Source organism: Rissa tridactyla, chromosome 5 (assembly GCF_028500815.1).
Source record: "Rissa tridactyla isolate bRisTri1 chromosome 5, bRisTri1.patW.cur.20221130, whole genome shotgun sequence".
NCBI lineage: Eukaryota > Metazoa > Chordata > Aves > Charadriiformes > Laridae > Rissa > Rissa tridactyla.
The window spans coordinates 10921948-10940105 of NC_071470.1; the positions used below are offsets into that span (position 1 = coordinate 10921948).

The 18158-nt window shown below is 40.0% G+C and overlaps 1 protein-coding gene across 1 annotated transcript; it reads left to right on the forward strand.

Annotated features, from left to right (window-relative positions):
* Window positions 1-4622: 4622 nt before the first annotated feature.
* Window positions 4623-14271, forward strand: PPAT (phosphoribosyl pyrophosphate amidotransferase). Its single transcript, XM_054203023.1, has 9 exons — window positions 4623-4628; window positions 6165-6371; window positions 7751-7863; window positions 7964-8109; window positions 8877-8949; window positions 11331-11482; window positions 12728-12855; window positions 13067-13288; window positions 14266-14271. The coding sequence occupies exons 1-9, from the start codon at window positions 4623-4625 to the stop codon at window positions 14269-14271; spliced, it is 1053 nt and encodes a 350-aa protein (XP_054058998.1).
* The last annotated feature ends 3887 nt before the right edge of the window (window positions 14272-18158 follow it).

Here is an 18158-nt window from a genome sequence, read left to right on the forward strand (position 1 = left end):
TTGAAAGTGACCTGGAAATGATTCACTATTTCTAGCCAAGATTTTGTTTCCTAGGAAACCAGACGGCTGGTTGTCAGTAAGCTCCGCGGAGATGAAAGGATCTAGTTTTACTGGCTCAAGCTGCCTGAGGGGAGTAACTTGAGAAACTGCCAAATAAGCAGGCTGGGAATATACTGGGAGCTGGACTGGGGGGGGGCAGAGGGGGGCTTTAACCCTGCTGGGGAAAAAGGGGCTCCGGTACCAGCACTGGGGGGGGAAGGAAAGAGGGAAAAAAAGAGAGTCCACACCATCTTATCCCTTTAAAATAAAATAAAAAAACCCCAAAAGACACCCCCCTTCCCCCAAACCCCTTCTTTCCTGCCCTTGTTGCTGAGCATTGTGGCAGCTCCTGCCTCCCGCGGGGGGGACAGCTGGGGCTGAGCCCCCCCAGACAAGTTGCAGTACGATGGGAACGTGGATGGGATCGTCCTGCTTTACATCTGCGTCTCTGTGTGCTATTTGGTTTTGAGTCAGTGGTCATATATACACATTTTTAACTCTGATATTCATTGGTCATTAGTGATGTTTTAATAAAAAGCTTGCATACTTAAAAACCTCACTAAATTGGTGAAATTGTGTAAGCTTTGTGGCGATGAAACTGAGCTTCCTTTCATTAGTGCTACATGAAAGACATAATCCAACGACTTGCAAAGGCCTTTCCTTTAGGATGTTTGCTTCCCGCTTTCTCTTTTATTGATTTTGTTGATGTTTAAAGGGACAGTGTCAGTGTTTAAATGGAAATTGTCTGTAATATTAACGTTTGAATTTCAAGTTGCTGAATGCAGTATATCAACCCTTAGGTTTTACTACCAGTCAGTGTCTATGGGTGGGACATCATCTTCCTGAGTTAAAATAAATGTGTTTAAGAATGTCCTCATCTCTGCTTTTTCTCTTGAAGATCTGTGTCAATAACAGGGTAAATTAATTCAGATATGTGTGAAGTTTGTTTGGTTTGGTTTTCTGTAAGCAAACGTTCTTTAAAATTTTGCTTTACCTGCAACTGGGGCTAGTGACCAATAAAGGGATTTTAGGAATTGGAGAATATGTGTAATGAGTGCAGCGACTCTAGCCTGTACTTTTCCACTCAATCCAATGCAGGATATAAGGGGGCTCTCTCGGGCTGGAGAGAGGGAGAGAGACATGAGCGCACTTTGAAGATACAGGGGACACCCTGAAGTGCTGTGACTGCCTCCCCCTCCCGTAGGTATGACACTGATACGCAAGAACGCATAGATGAAGAAATATTAACCGAATTACAAGCCTTAGAAGCATCAGTAATACGGATAGGGGATCGGTAAAATGTGTTAAAAACACGTCTTTCTCTATTGTGATTGGGAGTACAACTCTCAAAGACTTTGTGTTACATCTCTCCCCTGGAATACGTCACTACATGGCTGGGAAATGGTTAAATACCATCTCCAAGGTGCTTTTGACGTGTCATTGCAACAAAATATTCGTCCTTTACATGATCAACTAATAGCTCAAATACTAAAGATTCAAGACTTAATGAACCACAAGGCATTTGAAACATTACAAAGGGATTTCTTGTGGGTAAATCCAAAAAAAATGGCTTTCTGGGCTAAATTTAGGAATCTGGGTATTTATTGCCTTAGCAGGGTTCTTTTGATTCTGTTTTTAATTGTGTTTGGTATGATATATAACCCGCTAAGAGCGTCACGACGAGTAGAAGCATAAGTCGTGGCGACCTTGTTAATAAATGGTCTGGTGTTAAACAAAAAAGGGGGAGATGTGACAGATCTACGGGCAGAGGCCTGCGTACAGCCAAAGACACAGTGAGCGGAGCACACAGGAACGCAGATGTCGATATGGATGGAATGAAGAGGAACTGGTCCAATATAAACATGGAACAGAAAACAGCTTCGCGATATAAACATGGAACAAGAAAACAGCTTCGCGTGCTTATCTTAGTGGGAACTGAATAAGGCGACTGGGTTAGTGATCTGAAAGACGTGTTTACTTGCCTAGCAGGTGCATGGAAAGTTTTAGAGCTCGGGTACAACAGCCGAGGCTTGAGAAGCAATAAACGATTTCGTGCTTATCACAGCCGGAGTCCGGGCCCTCATACACCACAAAACACTTTTATCGGAGGGTCCATATACCCTTTAGAGGTGTAAATGTTAGCTTGACTGCTCAAGTGCAAGAATGCAAAAGCTTCTGCATAGGTGATCCTTAGGGAAAACCATCAGTTTATTAACACCCCTCCCCAAACCGAAGCAGAAATAGCGTAGTGCTATAGAGCCTATCACTGCAGCCTAGACTATCACTGCAAAGTGGCTTTTCAGCTTAAGCATCTGTTGTTATTTTATGCCCACACTGAAATAGGACTGCAGTTAAGAGCCTGAGCCAGTGCTTATTAGTGGAAAAATTCCCACTGAATTCAGTGGGCTTAGGCACAAACCTTATGTGACTGTTTTGAAATAAACCATAACATGGGCAAGAAACCAGTTTTGATTACAAGCCTGTAAAATAGAACAATAAAGAAGCTTACATTAAAATTTTGTGTTGCAAAGAACAGATGAAAAACCACCAATCCATTGTACGTTAAAGCATTTCATTCTAAGCATTTCAGTGTTTGATGTTGATTATCTTTTGTCCATAGGGGCCAGGAGAGTGCCGGAATTGTGACAAGTGATGGAGAGTCATCCCAGGCATTCAAAGTGCACAAGGTAAAATGAATGTTTTGTAGATGTCTAACTGAGATGTGTGAAAGTTTGTTTCAGCTAGGAAAAGGAATAATTAGAGGCAAAGTAACATGTTTTGATGGACTGTTTTGGTTTTGTCAATGATAGTATCTAATTACTTGTGCAATTTCTGTCTTAAGTGCATGTTTAAAACAAATATGCCAGCATTACGCTGCTGGGTGCGTCCACGCACGCAGTGGCAGACACACAGAAGTATCCAGATCAGGCTATTGATGTCACAAAAACTACTTACCAAAAGTCACCCCGCACCTAAGGTGTTAACTCGGGGCACCGATGCAACTTGAGATGAGAAGAAATACTACGAGTTATGCACAAGCAAATGGATGACTAATTCTTGCCTTTGTGAGACTCAAGGAAGTGGCGGCTACTTTACCCATAGGTAAAAATAAACAGAATAAAAGATTGAATGGAGGCCTGAGAAGGTCATTCCGTCTTTTCAAAGTCTTTCTCTGGCTGAGAGAATCCCAGGGGATTCCAGGACATAAAATGGCCATAGCCTTGAACGTATTGTGCCAGGAGAACACCTACATGCTCTGTGGATATTTCTGCTCATTCTGAATTGAACAGTGATCAGGAAAAAAAAAAAATCACGAGCCTATTCCATCCTGGAAAAGCAGAGAAATAAAGAAGAGCTGGAAGGAAAGGAATCAGGAAGAGCAGGAAATAAAACTACATCAGCAAAATAACCATGGGGCAATTGTTGATGTGTGTTCTCTGACCGCAATCGGAAAGCAGTTTGTCTTCATGTTCAGAGGTCTCTGAGGAAGATTAATTAAGCTGTTCAAATGAGTCCAAGAGTAAGAACTGCTTTGCTGCAGCAGCCTGTATATCTATGCACGACTGCCTAATGCCTCACGCACAATCTTGTCTCTTCAAGCATCATGTTTGTCGCCTCTTCAGGCATTTCCCCCCTCCTATCTGTTACTTACAGCCCGATACACACACACACACGCACTTTTAAACGCAGCTTTTCTCAACTTTAACATCGTATTATCTGTTCTTCATTCCTGCTCCTGCTTGGGTTTCAGCTTTCCTTAAGGTTTACAGGAATTCCAGCCTCCTTTAAAGTGGGCTGCTGGATATATCCCATAGTAAAAAGAGCTTCTCAGAATGAACTTCCAGCAGGTGATATCATAATTTGTAGTGTTTCCATGATACTGAGCTGCAATACTCAGCTGTCATGCTAAGAATTTAATTGACTATCTCATCATATCAGCTTTGATATTTTAAGAGTTGCAGAGCATGTGGTGGTTTTCTTTTATCCTTGAAATATGTTTCTCAGCTACAGCACTTTTAAGATCTGTAAGAACCATAGTGTAATAAAGAGTCTGTGGAGTACAATTTATATGACTTGTTTAATCCTGGAATTGGTGCTAATGTAACAAACATGTGTGTCTGTTACACTGGTGAAAATATATTTAGGACTCTGACTTGTAAACTAGTCCATAAAAATGTCATCAGCTAAGACGCTACTGTATTCATTTGGCCTCCAAATGCCAGTTGACTCTTCTTCACAGCAGAGAGAACAGGATGGAAAAGGCGCCTGCTTCTCACTGCATGGATTTACTACCCAATGCTTCCGTGCAAACGCACCTTTGTCAGCAGATGAAGGCAATACGCGTATTAGATTACGAACTATGGCAGGGGTATGTGTTCCCTTCTGGTTGTTGCCAGCCTTTGGTCACGGATTAATAGCCCTTGACAAAGTCTATTAATCCTTGGTTTTAAACTCTCCCAGAAAGACTTGCCCAGATTTGTCTATCGGAGCGTTTCAGCCAGATTTGTATAACAAAACATTACTGTCGTAACTTTATTAGCTCAGGATGTGGAAAAACTTAAATCTCTTGCATAGCCATAGCCATGCCGGTAGGAGAAAGACTTTGTCTGATTGTTTCACACTTGGATATGCAGAAAAACATGTTAAAGTAGCTATTCATCAGACCATTATCATGTTCTGGCACGTACCAGGCCCTGTATAATACAAACATAAGATTGTCTCCATTGGGAACTTTTTATACTGGTGTAATTCACATTCGCCATCCCACACCAGTGCAGTCTCAATCAGAGGAAGATTTCAAATGGCAATTAAAAGATTATGTATTTGTGTAACCAAATCTGTTTTGAAACAACATTGCTTGTTTAAGCTATTGCAACGCTTAATGCGGCCACAGCCATTAACACCGGACCTGTGAACTGCCAGATCTCCTGTTAGGGTAAAGTTCACCCAAGTGAAATAAGAGCGCACGCTTGCATTTCTGTCCATAGATGAGCACGTCACATAGACTCTAGACCACCTTTATGTCACCTGAGAGACAATAAAGCAAATTTATACCAGTTCGACAGTTTGAGGCAGGAACTTTTTAACGTGATAGTAAGTATCCTGAAATCACACGTGCAACCACAGCCTCTTGGTATTCTGACTCTATAGCAGTCACAGCAGAAAATACCCTCAAGCTGAGCTTTCTTTAAGCTCTCTTGGTCGAGCTCTGAAAATAGTTCAACCAATTCCTGTCCCACCCCACTCTCTTGTTGTTGTACCTACAGCACAGGTTATGAACCATTCACAACTTCAGGCCTCTCCCGTCTATGGAGGTCCTGGAGGCATGTTATCATGTGTGCCATCGTGTATATCACAAGTACCACACGGGATAGAGAAACTGAGCTTAGAAGGATGTAAATATTTTCCACAGGCAGCAGCAGAAGCTGGAGTTTGTAGGAGGGCCTGGAATCCAGTCTTAACTTCTGCTCTCTGCGGTTTTTTCAGACTATTCTTACTGCTAAATTGTCTCCACACAGTGCTCGTTACCAAAAGAAGCTCCTGACAGCTGACTAAAACGTTTTGAGGCATTTCTGCTTTAGATAGAAGGCAACTTGACTATATGAAAAGTTTGGTTTAAGTAAACAATAAAACCTCTGAAAATAAGCTTTGCTTCTGACATTGTCAAGAATGACAGTAGAATCTAATAAACTTTATCACGGACCCAGTATAAAAGTAAATCCAATATACCACTAACTTGTAAAAGGTATTCTTTACATAGAATTTTCTTCTTACAACTTTTTTCTTCTTTGCCCGTCTTCTGGCAGTCTTTTTTTCCTAGTGTTTTTAAACACCACAACAGTTTGGTAGTGTTTTTCAGAAGATGTATTTATAGTCAGGGAATAGGTTATTCCATGAACTTCCTCAGCACAAAAATGTATATTGCTTTATTTAAAAACAGGAGTACTGTAATCTGATACATCGCTGTGACACCTGCTCCGCTTCTTTCTTTCCTGTGTCTTTCAGGTTATTTGCCTTTCTCTTAACGTTGCTTGCATTAGTGCTGTACCAAAACCACAGGAGAAATGAGGAAGTTGCCAGGAAAACAAAACCAAACAGAACTTTTTTTTCTTTTTCTCCCAAAGGGAATGGGTCTTATAAATCATGTCTTCAACGCAGACAGCCTGAAGAAGCTGTACGTTTCAAACCTGGGTATTGGGCACACGAGGTACTCCACCTCGGGAATTTCTGAGCTGCAGAACTGCCAGCCCTTTGTCGTAGAGACTCTTCATGGGAAGATCGCTGTGGCGCACAACGGGGAGCTAACAAACGCTGTACGGCTCAGGAGGAAGGTTAGTATCTCCTTTGGGGGGCTCTGCCATCACTTCTTTATGAGCATGAGGCAGCAATGAGCAATAAGTTTGCTATGACTTTTTCTAAATATCAAACTATTCGGGGTAGTGAAAGAGCACCATAATCAAAATAGATCATTTTGGGGGGAAAAAAATCCTGGGGAGGGGAGACATTTGTAACTGTCACAGGGAATGATTCACCAGTGCTCCAGACTGATGCTCACATTCCTGTTGATCAAGTGAGAAAACTAACTCAGCCGTAACAAAAGGCAGGTTGGCTTGAAGCTCTGCTCCTTTGTGCCACCTTTGCTCCGGACAGAAGGAGCAAATCATATGCTTAGAGTTAGGAGGGGTGTAATAAGTTGAGGTAATAGTAATACGAAATATCTGGTTTGGAATATTGTCTTTATTTGTATTCGTGGCTTGCAAAATTAATCATGAGCACCATCAGGACATAAACCAACAAGTGCCAAATTTTATAGTGTGGCTAGAAGGGTATGTGTTAAAGAACCAAATTAAAATTTAGCAGATGTTTCATTGTGAAACCTCTGCTATGATATGTTCCATCCAAAAGCGAGAGGACATACTCTTGCATTGAAGTGAGGAAAACGCATGGCGTGCCCAAAGGAACCTAGCCCTTCTTTAATCAGAGCCACAAGCGTATGAATGGATGGGAGAAAAAGAACAGTGGTGAGGAAGTGTACATTCAGAGGGAATCATAATCACGTGATGAATGATTTCTAAAGATACAAATTAGGAACTGTAATGCATATAGCATTGAATGAGTTGTAATAGTTGGCTAGATACACTGCAGGTTCTCGTCTCTCTTAGAAGCATAAATACGCCAAGACAGAACAATTTGACTAACCAGGTCTAGCAAACTTTGCGTTGTGGGATTTCAGTTTTTTAATCCCACTCTGCTTCTCTTCACACTTCTTTTTTTTGTTGTTGTTTTGTGCCCAAACCACCATTCTGCCCTGATATCTCTTTCTGTATCTGCTATAGGTAATTCCATATTTTCTCTTGTATAGTTTCCCTCTCTTCCCAGAGCAAGCAGAAGCACAAAGCTGATTAAATGACCCAAACATGAATTTATGCCCTGATTATTGATGGTATTAATTTTGGTTGCATGTGGAGTGAAGGAACGGGATGCAAAGGGAGAAATGTAGTACCAGGCATAGATGATTGTACCAGCTTGTTTTACATATTTGGTTTGTTGGAAGAAATTTGACATTATTATGATCTGATCACCAGAAACACTGATGTGTTTTAAAACATTTGTTCATTGCACAAATGTGCCGTTAGATTAAAATCTGAGCAGTGTTATGTGGATATTTTTTTTAAAATGTTGGTAACACTTTTGTTTTGTGCCTTAAAAGCTTATGCGGCATGGTGTAGGACTGTCGACCAGTTCTGACAGTGAACTGATCACCCAGCTGCTGGCTTTCACGCCCCCTCTAGAAAACGACGATACAGCCGACTGGGTAGCAAGGTGAGGAGGATGGGTTTTGGAATCAAGAACAGCAGTCCGATCTCAGCGTGGTACGCTGCTGTAAATGCACATGATTATGTTCACCTATGTCTCATTTCAGAATAAAAAATCTAATGAATGAAACTCCAACTTCGTATTCATTGCTCATTATGCATAAAGACATAATCTATGCAGTACGTGATCCGTATGGGAATCGCCCACTCTGCATTGGTCGCCTTATTCCAGTAGGGGACATGAATGGAAAAGGTAAACCATACATATATATTCATATACACATATATACATGTATATGTATAGTTTGTGCCTGAAATCACTGATAAGTCATTAAAGCCCCACTTACTGAGGTGTAAGTAGGAATATGTGACGCAAAAGTCAATTTTGAAAATTCAAAACAAAAAAAATGTTGGTAAGGAAAAAATAATTTGTAGGAAGTCTGCAAACATCTTTTCCGTTCCCCAGCAAAAGGTAATCCCCGTCGCTTGATGACAGTGTCAGAATTAGCCAGCCCAACTGTAATAGAATATTCATGAAAATTTAATTAACATCTCATCACCTAAACAGGAAAGCAGGGCCAAACAGAATCACAGAAGGGTTGAGGCTGGAAGGCACCTCTGGTGGTCGTCTGGCCACCTACAAAAGTTCACACAAGTGGTACAGTTAGTTAGATACAGTTATCTGTATCTAAAGTCACTGAACTAGAATTGGAAAAGTTTGAAATAGTGCAGAGATAACAAAGGTAGTTATCGGAATTGTCTTCGTGAACTGGGAATATGATGCTGTTACTTCCACTTCTGCCTAGAGCAGGTTTATGGTGTTTACATTGTTTGCTTGGATTTTTTAATAATATTACAGAAACTTTGGAATGCTATACCTTTTAGTTAGAAATTACAACAGTCTTTAATTGTGCACTTGGCAAGCTAAACCATAGCAAGCCAGATACTGCAGTAGAAATGCAATTGCGGGGGGTAACGGTAAGAAGAATTGTGGACTCTAACTGCAGTCTTTCATTTCAGGAAAAGATAACAGTGAAACAGAAGGATGGGTCGTCTCCTCTGAATCCTGTAGCTTTTTGTCTATTGGTGCAGAGTAAGTGCCACAATTCTTAATTTATCTGAAAGCTCCCCTTGAGCAGCGATTAAACATTAAACCTCAAATTGCTAAATATCATAATCTTTAACAATGTGAAAGACGTCAAGGACTAGTTTGTTTGGAGGGTTGATTTTTTTTTGGCAGTCCTGTTTTTTGCCAGTTTATTTTCTTGAACAGATCCATGTAAAAGATGAATTAGGTGTTCAGAAAGAAACAGTAAAGATGACTTCACTGTTGTAAAGGAAGTGCCTCTTACTTGTTGCATTAAACCCAGTTATCCATGTAAGTTTTTAAATTTAGCCTAGTTTGCAGCAGAATTGTTGTATTACAAAATAATTCTTCACTTACAGAAAGGTTACATTGGTAGTTCACAGGCTGGACTAACCTGAGCTGTAGCCTGTGCTGTTGGACGAGCCAGTCCCCTTGTTTGAAAAACATGATGGGCACCTGAAACTATTTCCACGCGTGCAAACACCCATCAGAGCCAAAACACAAGACGACATTCACATTACCTCTCTAGCTAAGACAGTCTGAAAATAAACGTGTGATACTGTCTCTGGACAAAAGGGAAATGAAGAGGCTCTTCAGGAGACCCCAGATTGATCTTTAGAAGTTTGGAGTGGAAGGCAATTGTGAACTAGAACATAACTGAAGGAAGAAAGATTACGAGGAAGTGTATTTACTCTATGTCCTAATCAGACATTATAAAAATGTGCATTTGGGGAGTAGGCTAGTAAATAAAGGTGGATCCTCATCAAATAAAAAAAAGTGCAAAACTGCATGAAGAACAGAACCACTGAATAAAAAGAAATGTAAAGCAAACCCAGGAAGCAACGTGACTCTACTTTGTCCAGTACTGTGTCCAGCTCTGGAGCCCTTCGCACAAGAAGGACGTGGACCTGTTGGAGCGGGTCCAGAGGAGGCCACGAAGATGATCCGAGGGCTGGAGCACCTCTGCTGTGAGGACAGGCTGAGGGAGTTGGGGTTGTTCAGCCTGGAGCAGAGAAGACTCCAGGGAGACCCTACAGCCCCTTCCAGTACCTGAAGGGGCTACAGGAGAGCTGGGGAGGGGCTGTTTGCAAGGGCATGTAGCGATAGGACGAGGGACAATGGCTTTAAACTAGAGTAGGGAAGATTTAGATTAGACATTGGGAAGAAGTTCTTTACACTGAGGGTGGTGAGACACTGGCACAGGCTGCCCAGAGAGGTGGTGGAGGCCCCATCCCTGGAGACATTCAAGGCCAGGCTTGATGAGGCTCTGAGCAACCTGATCTAGCTGAAGATGTCCCTGCTGACTGCAGGGGGGTTGGACTAGATGGCCTTTAGAGGTCCCTTCCAACCCAACACATTCTATGATTCTATGGTTCTATGATTCTATGCTACTTTAGTAGTCTTTTATTCCATTCTGCAGTGATTTATTGAAGGTGTTCCGTGTTCTTTTACTGTAACTTCTACCCTATCTGTGTAGGATCTGTGTTAGCTGTTGGTAACAGGGGCTTTCTTGAGACAATTTATTCTACATCTAACTGTTTTCTGAAACTTCTTCAAAATCTCTGTTAAGAGAGGCTTACCATGTAGGACCATCAGCTGAAGCCTGTGGAGTTTTTTAAAAAGCAATTTTGTCTATCAAGTTCTGCTGTAGCCAGTGCTGCTGCCTGTTAATGCTAACATATCACCAGCAAATATGCACAAATTGACTCACCTCTGATTTAGATCTCCAGAATATTTCAATGTTGTGTGATAGATTCAGACTGAAGGTGTTTGAATAGCCACCTGAGGACTCACTAAAGGATCTAGAAAAATGCATAATAAGGTTAAACACTGTAACATAATAAACCTAATACCATTTCTTAATTCATAATATTTCTTCAGATATGAGAATTGGAATGTATGTTTCCAGTCAGTTTTACTTTATTCAGAGGTAGCTACCTGTCACCACTAGACGGGTATTTCTCTAGACTGTGGGGCAGGATTTTTTTGGCTCCCATCTTTATTGTTGATTATGTTTTTTATATTGTATTATAATAGATAGTCATAGAAAAGTTCCCTAGTATTGCTCTAGGACTAAATGATTAAAATATAATGTGAATTAAGCCTGTACTAGACTGAGTACTGTATGGCTCACATATAGGAAGAATACCGCAATTCTCTGGTACTAAGTATTAATTTACTGCTTTTGGTTATTAATTCAGACTGTTTTAGGAAGGATCACTTGTCTTAGCATGTTGGTCGTGAAACACCCTAGTCAAATCCTAAGATAGAAACAAATGTGCTAGGATGTTCAAAAGCATTTTTTCTGTGACTTTAATCTTGCTTATATTTTGAAGCTATCATTCAGGTTCAGGACATTTCTAAATGCCATGTATTTCTCTTTCAAGATACTATCGCGAGGTCCTTCCTGGAGAGATTGTGAAAATATCCAGATATGATGTGCAGACGCTGGATGTTGTACCAAGACCTGAAGGAGATCCCTCAGCATTCTGCATCTTTGAATATGTTTATTTTGCAAGACCAGACAGTATTTTTGAAGGTAAGAAGATACAATGTACAAAGCCCTTACCCATCCCAGGAGATGTTATCCTGGAGAACAATGGCTCTGGAAGGGATCTTGGCATCACAGTAGGGTACCATGGAATGTGAGCTTGCAGAGCAGGGCTGGGACAGAACGGGTTGGCACTGTTCTTGAGATAAAACTCATCAGGAGGAGCATGTAATAACATCACCTTGCTGTTCCTGGCTTTGCACATGGCCTCAGTCAGGCCGGCCTGCGTGGTCTAATGGAAGGGATGAAAAGGGCCACAAACATGATTAAGGTAAAGGAAACAGCCCTTAAAAGTGAGAGACTTAAGAAAGGAACTTTATTAGTTCTTGGAAAACTTCTTAAAAATTAGACTTATGAAATAGGATTTGCAAAATAACTCTATCTTGGTATTTTCTTTGCAAGAAAGGCTTATTTCAGGAAGATGCTTTTAATATAACACGTCACTCTATGCATTATGTAAGTACTTGGGGTTGGCAGTCTAATGCTTTTATTATTATTTCAGTAGAAGCCCTCCAAAATTGTCTTAGTGACAAGGTATTAGCTAGGACTGTCATACCCAACAAACAAGCTCTTCTTTGCTTTCTACGGACATGTCATCTGTTGGTCCAATACGGTTCTCCACCTTTATAAAGCCAGTTTCATCCCACATCCCTTTTTTTCATGATCCTTTTGCCCTTCAATACCCTCCCTTCTTACATTCCTTAGTACTGCCGCGGTACCCTTTGCCACATCCCACCACAATACTCCCAGTTCCCTCCCACGTTGCAAATTTTTTAGGGCCTTAAAAGCTTCTGAGGCCTCTCATCCCCATACTTAATTTGGGGTGAATTTTGCCAACTGCTTCAAAGTTAGTAAGTGGGCAGAGGCAGACAGCAGGGTTGCAAAAACTTTGCAGGAGAAACCACCCTAAAAATAGAATATGCACATTATGAACACGCAGGTGTAATTTCTACTTCTTCTTTCCTCCTGTAAATAGATTTTGTAACATCCACGGGACCTTTAGTTACCAGATTAGAGCAAACTGGATTTTAATTCTCTGTGTGGTGATATGAATGTGAATGTTAAAGTATGACATTATGGAAGGAAATAAAAAATGACCTTATGTGAACGCTTATTAGTTCTGGAGCTTTTCTCACTGACTTGTACACCTGCGACTTGCCACAGAAATTTGTAGAGCAAACAGAGGAAATCTGAATTATGCATACCAGGAAAACCACTTTTTGCTGTCCTTAGGTCAGATGGTGTATTCAGTCAGGAGAAGATGCGGGCAGCAGCTTGCCATCGAAGCACCCGTGGAAGCAGACCTGGTCAGCACCGTTCCAGAGTCTGCAACCCCAGCAGCTCTGGGTTATGCTCAAAAGGTATATGTTAACTTGCTTATTTTATTCCCCAAGCGTATTTACACATATCTCTTTTTCTAATGGAGTATAATGGTATGGGCCGTTAGAGTTTCGTAAAGCTTTTTGGTTACTGTGAAGTCATACTAAGTCCTGAAGTTGTTTTTTTAAAACAATAACTGAAAATAACCAGTTCTTTAGATATTAATTCTGTTTAACTGTCTCCTGTTTACAGTGCGGACTACCATACGTTGAAGTACTCTGTAAAAATCGATATGTAGGGAGAACGTTTATCCAGCCAAATATGAGGTTACGGCAACTTGGTGTTGCAAAGAAGTTTGGCGTTCTGTCTGATAATTTTAAAGGCAAGCGAGTTGTTATCATTGATGATTCAATTGTGAGGGGCAATACCATTTCACCCATAATAAAACTACTGAGAGAATCAGGAGCCAAAGAGGTAAGTGAATTTTCAGTCAATACACTACAGATGTAAATAGGAGACTGATGGAAGGGTAAAGCACAGGGTTTTGTCTTCAGTTGTACTATACGTTGTTTCACTATTTAAAAGGACAAGCGTGCAAAAAAATCAATGGTTAATGCATGTTTATTGTTGAAGACAGGTTTGAGAAGTTTCTTTTGTATGATTGTTTTTTGGGTGATGAAGGGGAGAGGAACAAGTCTCCATTTATAACGCAGCCCAGAAAGCCAACCGCATCCTGGGCTGCATCAAAAGCAACATGACCCAGAAGATCGAGGGAGGGGATTCTGCCCCTCTACTCCACTCTGGTGAGACCCCAGCTGGAGCACTCTATCCAGCTTGGGGGCCCTCAGCACAAGAAGGACATGGAAGTGTTGGAGCGGGTCCAGAGGAGGCCTCAAAGATGCTCAGAGGGCTGGAACACCTCTGCTGTGAGGACAGGCTGAGAGAGTTGGGGTTGTTCAGCCTGGAGAAGAGAAGGCTCCAGGGAGACCTTAGAGCACATTCCATAAAGGGGGCTACAGGAAAGCCTTTGAGGGACTCTTTGATCAGGGAGTGTAGCGACAGGACAAGGGGTAACAGTTTTATACTCAAAGAGGGGAGATTTAGATTAGATATAAGGAAGAAATTCTTTATGCTGAGGGTGGTGGAACACTGGCCCAGGTTGCCCAGAGAGGTGGTAGATGCCCCATCCTGGCAACATCCAAGGTCAGGTTGGACGGGGCTCTGAGCAACCTGATCTAGTTGGAGATGTCCCTGCTCATTGCAGGGGGGTTGGACTAGATGACCTTTAAAGGTCCCTTCCAACCCAAACTATTCTATGATTCTATGAATAACATTAGGAAATATTGTAAAAATAAATTCTAAAAATCAGAAAAAAAAATCCCTTTATCTTACTTTTAACTGTAATGAGTTCTGTGTAGTGCTCTGCTCTGTTCTTCATGATTATTTTGCAGAACTGAGACTTTGCTATTGTGTTATGATCTGTTGCCCTTCACCTTATAACGGTCTGTCTTGAAACTGTATTTTTATTCAGGTGCACATCCGTGTGGCTTCACCTCCCATAAGATTTCCTTGTTACATGGGAATAAACATTCCAACTAAAGAAGAACTCATTGCCAACAGACCTGAATTCCATGATCTTGCAAACTATATAGGTAAATGCTTCTTCTTTTTTTCCCTTTTTTGCTCTTTTTTTTCTTTCTCCTTTTCTTCTCTCTTTTTTCTTTTTTTTTTTTTTTTTTTTTGAGAGAGAGATTTTACCTGTAGCTATTTTATTGTCTACATCAAGATTAAGGACAATACATCAAGGCAACAGTGGCAAAACTGACTAAGAAATCCTATGGTTGATGCACTAAATTTCTGCATTGTGAGTTACCCTACAGATCAAAACAATTTAGTTACACCCTTTTTTTTTTTAACACAGTTAGTGAATTATATTTCTCCAAACAATAGAAGGCATTAGAATAATTGCATGAACATAAGTTACAAATAAGGTGTGACAACACAGCTTTCCAATACTTAGAGATCCTTCTGGGAAAGTCTTTACAACAAGGAGCTGCTGTCGGCAAAATACCAGGAAGAAAATATGTGGTGAAAATCTATCCTATAATAAAAAGCTAATGTAGTTTCACTTTCATGATACAGTCATAAAAATAGGTTTGGAATTTGTAAACACCTACTGATTTTCCTATGAATTTAAATTTATGTAAATAAATTTAACTGCATTATATAGTCCACTTTAAAAGAAATGACATTTGAAACTAATCAAAAAATGTTAAATACATTCTCAAATCTCTAGAATGAGTCACGTTTGCAGCAGAACAAAAGAACCGACAGCTTACGTTGCTTGTGCTGTGGTAAATAACGTGCTCTTCATCTGGGTATCAGCAAGAGAAGTCATGTGAAGGCTTGAGAGTGAGGAAATCTACTATACGCGGCCTATTGTCCTGCAAAAGATTTTGAAAAATAGTTTAAGAACATAGCTGTGGTTACAGTTAGAAAACGGTAAACTTGGATTTCCTGTGTTAAATACTTACTCCAGTATTACAATGACTTCTTTTCCCCGAAATTATTATGAAGGCATGTTGAAGTATTTCCAGTTTGTACTCTCTCATTTTTAAGTATTATTCACAAAGTAATGAGTTCAAACGATAGAAAACTAATGACATGAAAAGGCTTTCAAACTTCCCTACTGCTAGCACATTCACACGAACTGCATACTGGGGTTTTTTTTAATGTGATGGTTGTCCCCCTCTCCAAGTCCCCGTAAGGGTTTGTGGTCCAAGCCGTGCAGGTTGGGAAGCACCAGCCATGCACACATCTGCTTCCAGACCCCAACTACTGGGAAACTACAGGGAGTTTAGGGAGTCTTGATGCACACTATGAATTTTGGTTCTATTTGTGCAATATGGGTGACGTATATTCCTTATTTCCTCTAGGCGCAGACAGTGTTGTCTATCTTTCTGTGGAAGGGCTGGTATCGTCCGTGCAAGAAAGCATCAAAGCGAGACAAGAGAACGAGAACAGCTTTAAAAGCCAAAAATCGCGCCTCGGAAAGATTGGTCATTGCACAGCGTGTCTCACTGGGGAGTATCCTGTGGAGCTTGAGTGGTGAACGTTTAGTGGATGGGCATCAGTTCATCTTTCGTGGAATGTACCTTTTTCAAAGATGCTAATGGCCTTCTTACATTTAGATCACACAGAAAGCTTATTACAGCCAACTAATCACTGTTAATAAAATACATCTTTACAGTAAAGACTTGCAGAAAGTCCGATGTGCCGATAAAAACAATGTAAGCAGATTAAAATACAAAATCATGTAGTTTTGATGCACAGTTGTGCCTTCTATTTTCTCACAAAAAATTATAAAAACCAAAGTTTTTTTTTTAATTATGTAGCAGTCCCAGAGTTTTTTTTGTTTCAGTCTTGCCCCAAATGATATCCCTGTTAGACTTGTTCACAAATCATGAACCGTGTGGTGTAATTTCAAATTAACAAAATCTTAATGCAAAAGTCCGTGAAGTTTGCTTTTCTCCTTAGGAAAAATACCAGATTCTGAGGAATCGTTTCCTCAGCAGTTCTTGCTTAGGCTTTCTAAGAATAGACGTACCTAACTTTTGCATATATAGCTACACAGCCTTTATTAATCAAGCCCTTTGTAACAGATTTTATGAACATAATACCTAGTGTATGATTTTAACAAATGAAGACTCAGGGAAATGCTCAGCCAAAACCTCTCTAGTTTTGTAACTTTAAAATTATTTTTTTGAAGTCCAGTGTAGTTACATTATCTTGGTGTGCTTTTATCAATTGCCAATAGGATGTGGAAGGAGAAAAAATACTTGGCACTGCCATTTTTTTTCTGTTTTATATCTTGTTTTCTCCAGGATAAATCCTCACAGTTTCTGAATTCTGAGCTAATGCTCAGTCTGCTTTTCATATGTCAACATCCAAAGTAAACTGAAAATAAAGTAACTTTTAATTTTTAACAGTAAAAACAACATATCAACGTATCAAGATTATGAGTTGTTTTGGGTATAGTCTTATTTTGCTACATTACTGCTGTTACAATAAATGTAATGTTTTTTAAAAAAAAAGAGTTCTGAAGAACCATTAGCTATTGAATGCATTGTGTTTTTTAACTGGTCACAATTACACAGTTACTTGTATACATGAAGATCACTTGGACAACGAACCACTTTTAGCTGAAAATGGAAAAGCACCTTTTGAAAACTTACTGCAAATTTACGCACAATTGTAAAAATATTTTGTATACCTCAGTTTTTTCACTGAATACCAGCAACTTAATTTTAGATTTTGTATTTAATATTGTGTATTTTGGCCTTATAATTGTTTGTGACACTGTTAAAAAAATAATAGCGAAGTTTAACAGCTTCTTCCTTCCCCATCATCTTCCACATGGTTGAGAATTACAGCACTGGTGATTAAATTCAAAAGTGAGCTTTCTTATGTGGGATTTATAGCAATTGTGCCTGACAGACAATCACAAAACAATAGTCCCAATTCAAGAAAGCGCATAAATACATTTAATGAAGTCAAGACTGTGCCTCGTGCAGTGGAATCAGAACCTACTTGCAGTCAGGCCTATGGGAGAATCTAGATTTTCATAAGCGGCGGGCTCTGTGTGTTCTTCAACAAAGCCCAGATCTGCATATTGGGAGATATATGAGTATCTCTTTCGTCTAATCAGCAAGTTTGTTTGTTTTTTAATAGAACCGTAACAGTTCATCTGGACAGTAAATTGAGCAAAGAAGAAAAAGGTTCCAGATTAACCAGGGAGGAGTGTGAGAAAACAGAAAAACTGTCATTAACATTTTTCACCTTTCTTCTTTCCTGCCCCCCAAAAAAGCAATCATTTTTAAAAGAAGGGATAAGTTGAGATCTTAGGTTATGGTTACATGTGAGGAGCTCTTTCTACTTGAGATAAAAACTTAGGTGGACAGTTTAACATGGTTGCAAGCAGAATTTATTGAAACCGTCTATAGAACAGACTGTAAACGAAACCTGTGCAAATACTCTTTTAACATTTTTTCAACGTAACTGCTATTTTTGAAGTCTGGTCGTAATTGCTTAAATATGATTTGAGCATTTGGTGGCATAATTCTGATTTCGATAAAATGAGTCCTCATGCCTTTTTTCCTTCCACGTTACGCATGTGACATCTGCTGCTGTAAGCCCTGTAATTTTTAGACACACTACATGCCTCATCTTTAGTACACATTTTCCAAAATATACTAAAGGGGAGATACTTTTCAAGTGTCACTTTATTCTCTGACAGCTGGATTTATGCTTCAGGTTACCAGGCCTTTTTTTATCACATACAGCA